Source organism: Ahaetulla prasina, chromosome 12 (genome assembly GCF_028640845.1).
Source record: "Ahaetulla prasina isolate Xishuangbanna chromosome 12, ASM2864084v1, whole genome shotgun sequence".
NCBI lineage: Eukaryota > Metazoa > Chordata > Lepidosauria > Squamata > Colubridae > Ahaetulla > Ahaetulla prasina.
In genome coordinates, this window is record NC_080550.1 from 26,574,310 (window position 1) to 26,590,352 (window position 16,043).

Genomic DNA, 16,043 nt, shown 5'->3' on the forward strand with positions numbered 1-16,043 from the left:
CCGTGGGCTGGCCCCTTCCTTCCTTTTGCTGCGCACGCTTCACTCGGCGTCGCTGCCTTGCATCTAGCCATGATTGATTCTCCTCAGCTGGCTCTTGGAGCTCTGCCAGGGAGGAGGAGGGGTCGGGAGAAAGAGGCCGTGTCAGCTCCTCCTCCTCCACCTGGCCTGCCTCTGGGACCTGGAGCAGAGCCAGAGAGGAAGGTCCCGCAGAGGGAAGCCCTGTTGGCTCTTCCCCCTCACTCTCTGAGTCACTCTCAGCCAGGAGGCCTGGCTGGGGGGGGGGACGGGGGGGGGGGAGCTGCAGCAGACACAACAGTTTCTAGGCTAAATTCCACCAGAGCAGCTTGGGAGAATTTGTAAGGGGGGCCAGCATGTCCCACCCCAAAGCAAACGGAGGGGCGGAGGCCAAAGGGGAGGGGATGGAAGATAATTTGGGAAGCTGAATCTTCTGCAAACTTTTCCCAAAGGACCCCATCTGCCACAGAAACATTTTACTGGTGACCTTTGCTCCTTGTCCGACTGTTTTGTTTCCTTTCCTTTCCTGTTCTGTTCTGCCCTTAGTTTCCCCTGAAAGGCAGAGACAAGGGGGTAACCTTACCTGGCTGAAGCCATCTTTTGCTGCCTCATAGTTGCCACGAGCCCTGAGAGGGGGAAGGAAGCGGGGAAGTAGATAGACAGACTAACCGTCAAGAGTTATCCTGTGGGAACCAAGGTCATCTCAGCAGGTGGCTGTTGGAGGAGTAACCAGCGACACTCTTGGGAGGGGGGACGTTTGCTCTTTTAAGTAGGTGAAAACCGCCAAAACTTTTAAGAGTTGGCTTTCACCGGCTGAGCCAATATGATGTCTTCAATAAATAACATGTTCTTTGTGGAATCTACTTGCCTCACAGTTCTGCTTTCAGTGGCTGCAGAACCCTGACAGGAGGAGCAGCAGAGATGGACACAAGGGGCTCTGCCCTGCGACTAGAATGGGGCGCCTGGCATCCTCCTCAAGAAAAGTGTCCCTTGGAAGCTACTGGGGGGCCTTGGAGGGCCCCTGGGACCAGCCTCCTCTCAGGGAAGAATGCTGCAGATCTTGCTCCAAAGCCCTGAGGCCTGACTTTCCATACAGACACTCCCCCACCCCATGCAAGAAGGGCACTAATTGATTATGGGCAAGAGGGGGGAGGATCCATTTTAGGAAGAGATCTGCCATGAGGGACCACTGGAGAGAAAAGCCTTATCTGTGGGGGGCAATCACATGCAGGGAATCAACTTGCTGGGGGTGAAGAGCTATTTCTTTATCTGGCTGACTTTTACCTTTTATCCTGTTGCAGACCCATCAGCCAAAGGACTCTGACTGGGGGGGGGGGAGGCTTCCCTGCCCCCAACCTGTGGAATATTCCCCCCTCCCCACAATGAGGCACCCCCCCCTTGGCCTTCTGAATATAAATGGCTTTGCCATTTCACTTGGGGGGGGGTGTCACTGAAGAGCTGCTGCGTGGGGCTGGCTAGCGTCCACAAAGCCCTCCTGCTTTTGCATAAACTTTTACTGTCAAATGTTAACTATCCTTGCCTCCATTTAAATTTTTTATATTGTTTTCAAAATTTGATACATCAATCGATCTTTGAGGGAACAAGAGATGCTGTCAGAGAAACACACCCACCCACCCAGTATGAACATGAAATCTGTAGGCAAAGGAGGCCTCTGACTTCAAAGCCTTCAAAGGAAGTTCAGCAATACTGTGTAGATGTATTAGTATTCAGTGTCCATTCAGCTTCTTGCTATTCGTCCTCTTCTTCTTGGGCTTGAGGCAGCTTCCTCCACCTGGCTCTTCTCTGTAGCAGCCCATTTTGCTTCTTGTGTGTTTCTTGGCTTGCGATGAGCGCTGTGGGTCAGGGCAGGCACTGGGGGCCGTCCCTGGTCCGTCCTTCCGCTGGACAGAGCTAGCCAAGAAAGCCTTTTCCTGCTCTTCCAGCCGGGCGAGCTTTGCCCTCATTGTGATGCCATGCCGAGCGCCCCTGGAGAAGCAGCAAAAGGGAGATGTGAGGCCACTCAAGCTGCCAGAGCGCGGAGCCCACCAGCCCTGCCTGGCAACAACACAGGAGGGGCCAGACTCATCTCCACGGGGGCAGGAGGACTGAGCTGCCCTCTCTTGCCCCTTTTGTGAGGGAACTTCAGTGGAGCTCCTGAAGTCGCCAGGCCAGCATGACAGCCAACCCCAGTGGACAAAACCCACCCCTGACAAACCCTGTGTCACTAGGACAGAGGCCTGCTCCATCTGTTCAGAGGGTCTGCCTTTGCTTGTTGCACCACAAGCCATCCAGCATAGCATCAGCATCAGCTGGCACTGGGTCTTCCCCTGGAGGCTGCGTGTAGGTCCCTCCTCCCTCCCCTGCTTGCTCCTCACTTGTGGACTGTTCTTCCCCCACAGGCCTGGAACAGCTCCTGGTCGGTCAGCCTACAAAAGACAGAAAGGGGGGAACCGATCTGGTCAGCATCTGCATGGCTGGGACAGGAGCCAAGAGTTTCTCCAGGCCCCTCCTCAGCCTCACCTCCTTGCCGTGGAGAGGTCCAGTTTCTCCTCCTCCTGGTCTGCGGAGGACACGGGGCTCATGGGCTCCTCTGTGCCAGATATCAGGGTGGCTGCCTGCAAGGAGGGTAAATCAGGGGAGTCTCTGGCACTCTGCCCTCCAACCCGAGGATCTCCCATTGCTCCACCACGGCCCCCGTTACCTTCACAAAGCGGCCGTAGAGCATGTTCCCCTTCTGGGTTCGGCATGGCTTTGTCCTTGTGACCGGCTCCTCTCGTTCAGAGACTTTTCTCACTTGGACCCCATCCTGGGGGAGGAATGGAGGTTCAGAGGGGTGGCCACACCCAAACAAGCCTTCCACGTCCTGTCACTTGTGAAAAGGGCTGGAGGTCATTTACCTGCAAAGATGATACTGGTGGAAACCCCAAGGATTTTTGTACACACATTGACTTGCTGCACAGAAAACAACCTGTACACACAGGTCAACAAACGGGACAGCTGTGTTCAATTGCTGTTATGCTGAACTCAATAAATCCATTTTCACTCAACCATCAAAGCTTGTAGTCCATGCATGGGTTTCTGTGTGCTGCAATCACAACGTATCTGACTTCATGTTGATCTTACTGACCTTTACCTGGGCCCCGAGGGGGACATTCATCGCTGGAGGTGGCTAACAGGCTAAGAAGACCTCATCCCCGTCCCGTCCACCCCTTTGCTCTCTTAGTTTGGTTTTATTGCAGTTCTTAATATTTGAACATTGTGCTGCCTTAATCTTTAACTAGTTTTACTTGTTTCATAACTGTAAGCAGCCCAGAGTCACTTTGTAGGGGAGATGGGCAGCAAAGAAAACATTAATAGATAAGTTCATGGGTGCTTTGGATGCTGATCCCTCTCTCAAATTAGCATCTGCCTTGCTGACACAGGATCACTCCATGGCTTAAGATCTACAGCTTCAGTAGCAAACGGCCAAACCAAAGTTGCCACTATGTCAAGCCCAGGCGGTGCCCCCTTACCTGCTCAGCTTCTACTGTAATGTTGGCAGCAGACGAGTTGAATAGATGGTCCCACCAGTGGTAGGTGAACTCCTCAGCTGAGTCATGTCCCACCTGGGTGAGGAGGAGGCAGGGTCACAGATCTGGGCTGCAAGCTTCAAATGCTCCCAAGTCATTAAGAACATCCCTTGGGATGGACATGGGATTGATTTAGAGCCTTTGGCAAAAACTCTGTGGCAAAAACTCTGGACGCAAAACTATAAAATGACAATGTCTACCGCATACAAAGAGAATTTGTATAAGATGTTTTATAGATGGCACCTACCCCCGACAAGAATTGCTAGAATGTTTAAGAATAAATCTGAAAAATGTTGGAAATGTCATCACATACCTGGTTCATATTACCATATGTGGTGGACATGTGTAGAAGCTAAAAGCTAAAAGATATTTTAGATAGCTAAAAAAAAAAACAACGTCCCTTGCTCGGAAGGAACCTTAAAACAATAAAGTAACTGTCCACCACCCACCAGATTCTCAAATGGGCCTCCAGTTTGTCCCCAACCCCCATCTAACCAAGAGTTCCATGCTAAGGGGAATTCTCTGCAGACTTTACATAAAATCTGGACTATGGCCCGGTAGGCAAGTGCAGAAGCATTTTACAACTCCAGAAGATGAAACTAGTGATCCTCAAGACTGGACTGGGCTTATTTGGGCAATCCTGGCAGGCAAGAACGTGCTTAGGAACAGACTCAGTGAGCCGAGTGCTACCATAGGGCAAAAGGTCGGCTTTGCTCAAAAGAGGCGAAGGCGGTTTCGTTGCCTCTCTAGGCAGAGGAAACCGCCCCACACACACCGCTCGAAGTCTGACCCTTCCTTACCCCAGCTGTGTTGCATTTTATTTTGACTTTTAGGGCTTCAGCAATCCCGTTTTCTTCTTTCCCAAGTCCTTTACCTAAAAGAAAAGAAAAAAACATTCCTTCCTCCTTTTCATTAAGAAACAACACATTGAAGTTAACCTAAGGACAAAACGGCAGCTCCTCCTTCAAAGAACCAACTTGGAGTACGATTTCTGAGCTAGACCTACAACTGACAGTGGTCCTCGACTTTCGACCATAATTGGACGGGCATTTCCATAGCTATGTGAGGCGAATTGTGCCTGATTCTATGATATATATTTTTTGCTGCAATTATGAAGTGGATCATAGGTTGCTAAGTGAAACCAGCTTCCCCCACTGATGTTGCTTGCTGGAAGCTAGCTGGGAAGGTCACAAATGGCAGTCCCTTCATAATTACACGGCAGTTGCCAAGTGCCTGCATTTTGATCAAATGACCCCTGCAGTGGTAGGAAGTGTGAGGATAGATACGAAGCCAATTTTTTCAGCACCAATGTAACTTTGAAGGGTCATTAAATGAATGGTCATAAATTAAGGTATACCAGTATCACGTCATCCAATCCACACTTAAGAGACTTGTTATTCAGAACAAACGGTCAAATGCTTTGCTACAATCAATCAAGATACGTCTTCATAAATCCACTTTAATAATGCCTGGGTTGTTTCAGAGTTCCAGTCCAGTCTCTTCATTATTTGCATCAGAATTATCCTAGCTAGGATGATCAATATCAGGCAGATTGGATGACTGGAACAGTTAATCCTTAGGTCCAAAAAGGGGGGTTTGTCTGAACCGTATTTAATGAATGAAAATCCAGAAATTTGCACCTGATATGCCACAACAGACAGTAGGTTCCTGGCACTTTCCCGTGGCTTTGGGCCATCCCAATTCAGCAAGATTTGCAGGAGTAAATTATATGGAAAGCAGTAATCCAGAAAATCATTTAATTTATCCTTAAATCCTTATTTACTTAACTATTACATTTGTATCAGGCTTTGCCATATTATATGGCAAATCTGGCCCAATTTCCATAAACCATGAAAAAGTATAACACTCAAGTTAAATTTAGAGACACTCCACAAGGAACACAGAACTTAGAAACTTTTTTCAAATTCCAATTTTGTCTTTAAAGTTCACGAACATGTAAACAACTACTAATTCCATTTGGTTTATTACTGTCTTAAGAGACGTGCTTAGATGACTCTATTGCTGAGCTGGCTATTTTTATTCCCTCTTCACTAGGGTTTGTATCTTTTTTAAATGTATTTTTGGTTAATGTAATTTTTATATTTTTATAAATATAGCTTAATATGTGATTTTTATAACTGTAGTTTTAAATGTGGTTTTACTTATTTGTTGAGGAAGTACAAAGGCGCACAAGGTCTCAAAACCATGGCCTATTTGTAGACCTAATTGCAGCATATAACAGTTTGGAAGGACAAGTTTTTATACAAACTGTGCCATATTATCCCCTTCAAAAATCTCTATCAACTAATTAATAATTTGCTGAGTGACTGGTCCTTTCAGTTAACAATGGGGACAATGTAAGTAAGGTAAAAAGATTAAACAATGGCCTCCCACCAGGCTCTGTAAGGCACCTACATTATTCATTCAACTTACATATATCTGACATGCCAGTGACAAGGGGATGCAAATGTGGATACGATTATGATTTGGCCATAGAAGTACAAGAAAAACATGGAGGTGGCAGAGCTCCAAGGATTCCAAAATCTTGGGAAAACTTTTCACTGACTGGAGGCTCACTCCAAGCACTGGCAAAACAGTAACTACATGTTGCCACTTTAACAACAAACTAGCATATGGAGCCCCAAAGGTCTACTTACACAACTTACTCCCCTATAATCGCCATCCAAAGAACCTTGGAATAACACTGGACCAGACTCTCTCCTATAACAGGACTCTCCAACCTTGGTCCCTTTAAGACTTGTGGACTTCAACTCCCAGAGTCCCTCAACCAGCTGGCTGAGGGACTCTGGGAGTTGAAGTCCACAAGTCTTAAAGGGACCAAGGTTGGAGACCTCTGTCCTATAAGATACACCTAGAGAATACGGCAGCAAAAATCAAGACGTACTATACTTTGGAAACTATGTGGAACTAAATGGGGAGCTTCAACTGCCACCCTCAGGTCATAGGCACTTGGGCTGGTCTACTCCGCGACAGAATACTGTGCCCCAGTACAGCTTAACAGCTGCTATACTAATAAGTTAAGGATTATAAGCAGATATATTAAAACCACTCCAACTTGCTGGCTTCGTGTTCTGAACCATATAGTACTTCCAGCTTTACAAAGGCAAGATGGACTAGGAAGAGAATACAGAAAAATTATGAACAACCCACTCCTACCTTCCTAATTTATCATCCAGAAGACTCTAATCCAGAAAGCCCCCACTGGCCCTTGCACAATATCTGCCCAGCAACTTCAACATCAATTCCCAATGGAAAGCCAAATGAGTCACCAAACACCCAGACACAGGAAGACATATAAATGACCCCATAAAAAAGGTGCCGGGCTTTGAACTACCACATCAACAATGGACAACCCTGAATAGGATTCACATCTCACATGGCATCTTCCGGGCTTAGTATAAATGGGGCCTGGTATCCTCCCCTCAGTCTGACTGCTTCAAACTGTAGATCACATCATGACTGGCTGAGAGCTGAGGGCATCTACCAGTCCAGTATCTGATTTTTTAATAGAAATGATGCTGCGCTTCAATGGTTAGATGGCCTAGACATAGGTATTTGAAAATAGATCTTTTTAACATTTATATTTTATGGTGTTTACTAACCTAGGTTAAATGTTAATATATATTGCTAGTCCATGTATGATATGCCATATGCTAAATAAATAATGGCTCATGTGGTTAAAATGCTGAGTTGACAATCATATTCAAGCCCCAAGTGTTACTGTGTGACATGGTGAGCTTCCGTCATTTGCTCACCTAACCATTTGAAAGTACGCAAATGCAAGTACATAAATAGGTACCACTTCAGTGGGAAGGTAACAGCATTCTGTGCGCCTCAGCTTATATTCATGACTACAGAAAGTGTCACTGTTGGCTCCCCAGGCTAAAAATGGAGGTAAGCAGCCCTGCCTAGAGTTGTAAACAACTGGGCAGGGGAAACTTTTACCTTTAATAGGTACCACTTTGGTGGGCTCATAAATGGAGACATGAAAGGAGCCCCCCAATTGGGTGTTTCCTGGGCAACGGTGATGTTCCCGGCTAATCCTTTCAATCCGGAAGCGTCTTGGTGCTAAATGAGCCAAGTGCATTTCAGCACCAAGTGACCCATTTGTTGGGTGTTGCCCAGAGTTGCTTTTGGTTTGTTTGTCTATTTGTTTACATTTATATCCCGCCCTTCTCCGAAGACTCAGGGCGGCTTACAGTGTATAAGGCAATAGTCTCATTCTATTTGTATATTTTTTTACAAAGTCAACTTATTGCCCCCCCAACAATCTGGGTCCTCATTTTACCTACCTTATAAAGGATGGAAGGCTGAGTCAACCTTGGGCCGGGCTTGAACCTGCAGTAATTGCAGGCTACTGTGTTCTAATAACAGGCTTCTTAACAGCCTGAGCTATCCCGGCTCCTGGTGTGACGGGCAGCTATATACATATGATTAATAAAGAAAATAAACAAAGTTTCTGCTCTACTTTGTTTATTTATTTGTCTAAGTTTGCGGAGAGGCAAACTTAAAACAGGTGAAGCCCTGCACCTTTTTTCCATCCATGCTTCTTCAACTGCTTCTTTGCAAATTCCAGTCCTTTGCTTGTTGTCATCACTGCCATCTTCTTCTTTTTCTTCTTCTCCTCTTTGAGCAAATCACTCATGACTGAGCTGGATAAGCACCCAATGAAAATCCCTAGTTCTAAAGCAGATCCATCCTTATTCTGCCTCCATGATCACCAGCTGTTAAAAAGAGAAACACATCCGGTGAGGAAGAAGCACTCAAGCTGTAGAGTTGTAATATGCAGCCAGATATGATGGGATCTTAAACCAGGAGGCCTAAACATCATCCAGTCTCTTCATTCCAAGAATGTAACAGCAACACCAGGGATTGGGCTTTGATTTAAGTCAATGTGCACAATTATAAAATACAGCATATCCTTCCCTCGTGTAGAAGCCAGGAAGGATGATGCTTCCTGGTGTAGGAATTTAGCACCCACCCCCCTCCTAGAAGAATGAAATATTCTAGGAAATATTTTAAAAAGCAGAATATTATACCTTCCTGGATGAGAAAAGGAGAAACATGCTCTTGGAAAGCGGCCCCCACCTTTGTTAATAGCCCCAGAAAGACAAAAGACATCTTATCTACAACACAGAAGACCTTCAGCTCCAGGGTGATGGGATTAAGACATGGTCCTCAGGACATGATAGGATTAGCCTCTACCCATCTCACCACATGGCACCTGGGAAGATTACATCAGCCAGCAAGGCTCAGGCAAGCTTGAGGGACAACCTACAATGTTAGCTAAGACTCCCACCCCCTGGGAGTCTGACAACCAATCAGGATACTCTTCCTGTGCCCCAGAAAGTTCAAAGCTCAGAAAAAGCATAAAACCAGGGAGCACACAGGATCTCGGCCCCTTTTCTGTTCAGGATCTCAAGCCATGTGATCCTGGCCACCATTAAACCATCTTTCCAAGCAGCCTCCATGTTTCCAGTGTCTTTGTCCCCACTTGGAACTGAACCCAGATGGATATTTCTTCCAACACTGGTGTCAAGAAAAGTTGTCCTGTACAAATCTCGGAGGAAAAGATCTGCGTTTTGCCTATTGCTCAGTTCCCCAGCAAAGCAAATGGCAAGAACGAGCCCGCAGGCTCCCTAAAGTTACCATCTTCCAGGTATCCCACCGTTATTTTTTTGCTGAACTTCCGGCAGCCGGAATATTTATTCTTAACGCCCCGATTTTCCCCTCCCGGTTTCCGGCTCAGCGGCTACACTAAAGCAGCCCCCGCGTTGGGGCGCCGAGGCGGCTCTGCCCAGAAGGCGCCACTTCAGGCCTCGTTTTCATTGACTTCCCCTGATCCGAGGCCGCCGATTCCGCTCCGTGCAGCCACCCGGGATCCACCTCCGACCCTGCCCGGGAAACCAGGCGCGCGTCCTGCCATGGATGCCGGGCAACCATCCTTCCCAGCCAGCAAGCGGCCTGTGGCGGCGGATGGGAGTCGGAGTCCCTGCCTGCCCCAGCCTGTCCCGGAGCCCAAAGGCGGCTCTCGCGGCTCACCTTCGACCGCCCGCCCGCGTGGTCTCTCCCTGAGCCCGGGGCTTCCGGGAAGGGGCTTCCGGGGCCGCCTTCTGACTGGAACGTCACAGGGACGCTGCCGGAAGCGAGTCTTCGGATTGGCTGGAAGGACTAGAAGGCGCGATAAGCCCGAAAGAAATCATCCTCATTGGTCCATCCCCGGAATCTTCAGCACGCCCGAAATAAGCCCGCCCGTTGGATTGACGCAAGAGGAAATAAGGCTTCGGATTGGCTGGTGGGAATCGCGGACGCCTGATGTCCCGAACAGCGCCCCTGCAGGTGTGGAGGGTCGTTGCGGAAAGAGGCGAAGCCGCGGGCGGCCCCTGAAGGCCGGCGGGGTTAGAGCCGCGGGAAGCGCTCGCCTCGGTTGCCGGGAGGCTGCGCGGGAGGAAGCCCCGCTCGGCTCCGCGCGGTCTTTAGAAGCAGCGCCTTTCCTCCTGGGCGCCGGCCTCGGTGTCTTCTCAGCCAAGAAGCTTCTTCGGCTTTTCTTCAAAGAAAACCCAGAAAGTCCAGCCGCCTCTTGGGAAAAAAAGCCCCTTTGGGACAAGGGCGGAATTCAAATCCTTCTCCTACCGGTTCTGTGGGCGTGGCAGGGGAAGGAGACTGCAAAATCCCCATTCCCACCCCACTCCTGAGGAAAGAATATTGCAAAATCTCCATTCCCACCCCACTCCTGGGGAAAGAATATTGCAAAATCCCCATTCCCACCCCATTCCTGAGGAAAGAATATTGCAAAATCTCCATTCCCACCCCATTCCTGGGGAAAGAATATTGCAAAATCCCCATTCCCACCCCACTCCTGGGGAAAGAATATTGCAAAATCCCCATTCCCACCCCATTCCTGAGGAAAGAATATTGCAAAATCTCCATTCCCACCCCATTCCTGGGGAAAGAATATTGCAAAATCCCCATTCCACCCCACTCCTGGGGAAAGAATATTGCAAAATCCCATTCCACCCCATTCCTGAGGAAAGAATATTGCAAAATCTCCATTCCCACCCCATTCCTGGGGAAAGAATATTGCAAAATCCCATTCCACCCCACTCCTGGGGAAAGAATATTGCAAAATCCCATTCCCACCCCATTCCTGAGGAAAGAATATTGCAAAATCTCCATTCCCACCCCATTCCTGGGGAAAGAATATTGCAAAATCCCCATTCCCACCCCACTCCTGGGGAAAGAATATTGCAAAATCCCCATTCCCACCCCATTCCTGAGGAAAGAATATTGCAAAATCTCCATTCCCACCCCATTCCTGGGGAAAGAATATTGCAAAATCTCCATTCCCACCCCACTCCTGGGGAAAGAATATTGCAAAATCCCCATTCCCACCCCATTCCTGAGGAAAGAATATTGCAAAATCTCCATTCCCACCCCATTCCTGGGGAAAGAATATTGCAAAATCCCCATTCCCACCCCACTCCTGGGGAAAGAATATTGCAAAATCCCCATTCCCACCCCACTCCTGGGGAAAGAATATTGCAAAATCCCCATTCCCACCCCACTCCTGGGGAAAGAATATTGCAAAATCTCCATTCCCACCCCACTCCTGGGGAAAGAATATTGCAAAATCCCCATTCCCACCCCACTCCTGGGGAAAGAATATTGCAAAGTCCCCATTCCCACCCCACTCCTGGGGAAAGAATATTGCAAAATCCCCATTCCCACCCCACTCCTGAGGAAAGAATATTGCAAAATCTCCATTCCCACCCCACTCCTGGGGAAAGAATATTGCAAAATCCCCATTCCCACCCTACTCCTGGGGAAAGAATATTGCAAAATCCCCATTCCCACCCCACTCCTGGGGAAAGAGTATTGCAAAATCCCCATTCCCACCCCACTCCTGGGGAAAGAATATTGCAAAATCCCCATTCCCACCCCACTTCTGGGACCAGCCGGAGGTGGCATTTGACGGTTTTCCGAACTACTCAAAATTTCCACTACCGGTTCTCCAGAACCTGCTGGACTTGACCTGGACGGGCCTGGAAGACTGAGAATCTCCCCAGACCTCTGCCTTCCTCTCTACCCAAGAAAGGGCCGCCTGGCTCTCCCGGGGAACCGAGGCCGCGCTGGAATCCGTTTCTCGAGGCAGGAGATGATGCAGCCCTGGGCCTTTCCGCGGCTTCCGTCTTCACAGCAGGGCTGCTCTTAAGACCCAAAGGGCCGAATGGTTCTCCGCCCTTTTCCTGGGGTTACTGGGTTTGCACACCCAAAGAGGGGCTCGGATGCTGCATGGCGGGGGTGGGGGTTGCATCAGGTGCGGCTTACCTGTGATTCCAAGAGGCCCAGAGCTGGTGGAGGGTGCAACGCTTGTTTCGATCCCTTCTTAAGTCTAAGTGCACCCCCCAACACACCGAGTCCCTAAAAGGTCTGGGGGAGAAGCTGGCCGTTCTGTTCAATGTTTAATCCCATTGGTCAATGGCCAAACTCACTATCTGGCTCCCTTCTCCATTTGATCTGGATGCCCTGTTATTTCCCCCAGGTTACCTGCCTACATAGGGGTGTCATGGCTCCTTTGCTGCTCGATCCCTCTTAGAAGCAGAAGAACTTGTGGGAAGTCAGTATGGAGCTTCATGAGGAGGGAGGGTGCTTAGTGAGTCAGAAGAATTTTATTTTTTTTTGTTTACATTTATACCCCGCCCTTCTCCGAAGACTCGGGGCGGCTTACAATGTATAAGGCAATAGTCTCATTCTATTTGTATATTTTTTTTACAAAGTCAACTTATTGCCCCCCCAACAATCTGGGTCCTCATTTTACCTACCTTATAAAGGGTGGAAGGCTGAGTCAACCTTGGGCCGGGCTCGAACCTACAGTAATTGCAGGCTCTGTGTTCTAATAACAGGCTTCTCTACTGCCTGAGCTATCCCGGCCCCTAGGAATTTGGCTTCTGCCCTGTGTTTTGTGTGCAACCTCGAGTCTGGGAAGATGCAGAAGTGGCTCCTCTACATGGAGGTGTCCCCTCCTTCCCTTTCTCAATTTCCATCCCAACCCAAAGCGTCTACATACCACACCTGTCCACTTTTTGGACCTCCATATCGATAATACATTTTTTTATTATCGATAATGTGTTTCCTCCAATTGGTATATTGGAGAACTTTCAACATCAGCTCTGAATCGCTTACTTTTTCTCCCAAAACAGGAAGAACAACGGAAGAATCCCCTAGAACATAGAAAAAGGAATCTAAGGAAAGAAACGGACTCAAACCGGTTTTCCATAGTCAGTTTGATTCAATTGAAGACATGTAGACCAGGGGTGAAATGTAAAATTTGTTACTACCGGTTCTGTGGGCATGGCTTGGTGGGGGGAGTAATGTGACTGGGTGAGCGTGGCCAACTTTTTTTTTAACTTTTAAAAGCATTTTTTCTACAACCTCTTCCGCCGAAGATGTAGAAAAAATGCTTTTAAAAGGTTCTGATGATTAGGCAACTCAGTTGGGATTGCCAGAGGAGCCTTTCAAAAGCTTTTAAAGTGTTCTGATGATCCCAGCTGAGTTTTCTGATTGCCAGAACCTTTTAAAAGCATTTTTTTAACAACCTCTTCGGCTGAAAAAATGTTTTTAAAAGGTTCTGACGATCCCAGCTGAGCTGCGCGATCATCAGAGGCTTTTTTTAAACTTTTAAAAGCATTTTTTCAGCAGAGAAAAAATGCTTTAAAAAAAAACAAAACTGATGATCGCGCGGCTCAGCTGGGCATGGGCAGGATTTTTGTTACCAGTTCTCCGAACCACCTGCCGCCATTGCTACTGTATCAGGCAATCGGGTCCGAACCGGGAGCATTTCACCCCTGATGCAGACCCCAAAACAACATTTTGTGAGGGAAAGCAGCCAATTTTTTTTAAAAAAATCATGCTTCTGGGTTGAACTGATTAGTTTTAAACCTATTTTTGTTTTGTGTGTTTGGATATGTTCCAAAGTGACATGAGTATGTCAGATTTATAAAGCTGTTCCTGATTCAGAGGTTGAAGATGCTATGTGATCTTGATCAATTGGAAAAATAATCCAACAGTCTTTAAACACTAATAAGGAATGAAAGATAAAACTGCTCTGAAACAACTTGCTCCCCGATTCCCTTTCCTAAGAGGACAAAAAAATAATAATGGATGTTTTCACCCTCATGGTCGATAAGAGTCAATGGAATTCAAGGAGGGCCGGATTTCTAACAAACAGGTTAGAAACAGATTCCTAACAGATTTCTAAACAGATTCCTAACTAACAAACAGATTCCTAACGAACAGGAAGCAGCAGGTGAAGCTAAGCAGAATCACATCAGATACCTGTACAAGTAGCACAGGGCCGCCCCAAGGCTGTGTGCTCTCCCCACTTCTTTCTGTATACCAATGACTGCATCTCCAACGATCCACCTGTTAAGCTACTGATGTTCGCAGATGACACAACAGTGATTGGTCTCATTTGAGACAACGACGAATCTGCATATAGACGAGAGGTCGAACGACTAGCCTTGTGGTGCGACCAAAACAATCTGGAACTGAACACACTCAAAACTGTAGAAATGGTGGTAGACTTTAGGAGAAATCTTTCCATACTTCCACCTCTCACAATACTTGACAACAACAAGAACAGCTTGATGGACTACCTTACAGATGACCCCCACCCTGTTAAAGACCTTGGAGTTTTCGTATCAAATGATCTAAGTGCCAAAGCCCACTGAAACTCCATAGCAAAAAAGGCACTAAGTTGTAAACCTAATTTTGCATAGCTTCTTTTCCAAAAACTCTACACTACTAACCAGAGCATACAAAACATTTGCTAGACCTGTTCTTGAATACAGCTCAACTGTCTGGAACCCATACCACATTTCTGACATCAATACAATTGAATGTGTCCAGAAATATTTTACAATAAGAGTTCTCCGCTCCTCTGAAAACAACAAAATATTTTATACCACCAGACTTGAAATCCTGGGTTTAGAAAACTTAGAACTCCACCAACTCCGACAAGACCTGTTCTTAACTCATAGAATCATCTATTGCAATGTCCTTCCTATTGAAGACTACTTCAGCTTCAATCGCAATATTACAAGAGCAAACAATAGATTTAAACTTAATGTTAACCGCTTCAATCTTGATTGCAGAAAATATGACTTCTGCAACAGAGTTATTAACACTTGGAACACACTACCTGACTCTGTGGTCTCTTCTCAAAATCCCAAAAGCTTTAACCAAAAACTGTCTACTATTGACCTCACCCCATTCCTAAAAGGACTATAAGGGGCGTGCATAAGAGCACAAAAGTCCTATTGTTTCCTTTCATTATATCAAATTAATATAGTTATTGCATACTTTTGCTCATATATAAGCTTATATGATACGCAGATATTTTATGTTGATGCTTGTGTATATTGTGACAAAATAAAAAAAACAAAAAATAAAAAAAACAGTATCAACAGTAGAAACCTTCAAATTTCTAGGTTCTATCATATTGCAAGATCTAAAATGGACAGTTAACATCAAAAACATCATCAAGAAAGGACAACAAAGACTGTTCTTTCTGCGCCAACTCAGAAAGCTCAAACTGCCCAAGGAGCTACTGATCCAGTTCTACAGAGGAATTATTGAGTCTGTCATTGGCACCTCTATAACTGTCTGGTTCGGTTCTGCAACCCAACAAGAAAGACACAGACTTCAGAGGATAATTAGAACTGCAGAAAAAATGATGGCGACCAACCTGCCTTCCACTGAGGACCTGTATACTGCACGAATCAAGAAGAGGGCCTTGAAAATATTTACAGATCCCTCACATCCAGGACATAAACTGTTTCAACTCCTACCCTCAAATTGATGCTATAGGGCACTGCACAACAGAACAACTAGACACAAGAACAGTTTTTTCCCGAAGGCCATCACTCTGCTAAACAAATAATTCCCTCAACACTGTCAAACTGTTTACTAAATCTGCACTACTATTAATCTTGTCATCATTTCCATCACCAATCTCTTTCCACTTACGACTGTATGATTGTAACTTTTTGTTGTTATCATTAAGGGTTAAATTGTACCCTATGACCATCATTTGTGCTGTAAATGTTGTACCTTGATGAAGGTATTTTTTCTTTTATGTACACTGAGATCGTATGCACCAAGACAAATTCCTTTATTTTTATTTATTTATTTATTATATTTGTATACTGCCCTTCTCCCGAAGGACTCAGGGCGGTTCACAGCCAGTAAAAAACACAATACATACAATACAAATTAAAAACTATATAAAAAACTGATTCAATAATGGCCTAAAAATTTTAAATACAGTTTAAAACCCCGTTTAAAACCCTGATTAAAACCCTAAATTAAAACTATGTTCAAGCTAGTCCTGCACGTTGAAACAACAACGTCTTCAGCTCACAGCGAAAGGTCCGGAGG

General features: G+C 46.4%; 1 protein-coding gene across 3 annotated transcripts; it reads right to left on the reverse strand.

The window, feature by feature from the left end:
* Positions 1 to 1,556: 1,556 nt before the first annotated feature.
* LOC131184216 (G patch domain-containing protein 4) lies at positions 1,557 to 9,768 on the reverse strand. 3 transcript variants are annotated; one of them, XM_058155288.1, is made up of 8 exons: positions 9,648 to 9,768; positions 8,136 to 8,329; positions 4,385 to 4,458; positions 3,528 to 3,620; positions 2,717 to 2,821; positions 2,536 to 2,630; positions 2,391 to 2,441; positions 1,557 to 2,001 (listed from the first exon to the last, which is right to left on the reverse strand). In XM_058155288.1, the coding sequence occupies exons 2-8, from the start codon at positions 8,248 to 8,250 to the stop codon at positions 1,743 to 1,745; spliced, it is 792 nt and encodes a 263-aa protein (XP_058011271.1). In that variant the 5' UTR covers positions 8,251 to 8,329; positions 9,648 to 9,768; the 3' UTR covers positions 1,557 to 1,742. The 3 variants fall into 3 exon arrangements, with proteins under 3 accessions (XP_058011271.1, XP_058011273.1, XP_058011272.1); XM_058155290.1 differs by lacking the exon at positions 9,648 to 9,768 and adding an exon at positions 9,274 to 9,618; XM_058155289.1 differs by lacking the exon at positions 9,648 to 9,768 and adding an exon at positions 9,255 to 9,618.
* Between the last annotated feature and the right edge of the window lie 6,275 nt (positions 9,769 to 16,043).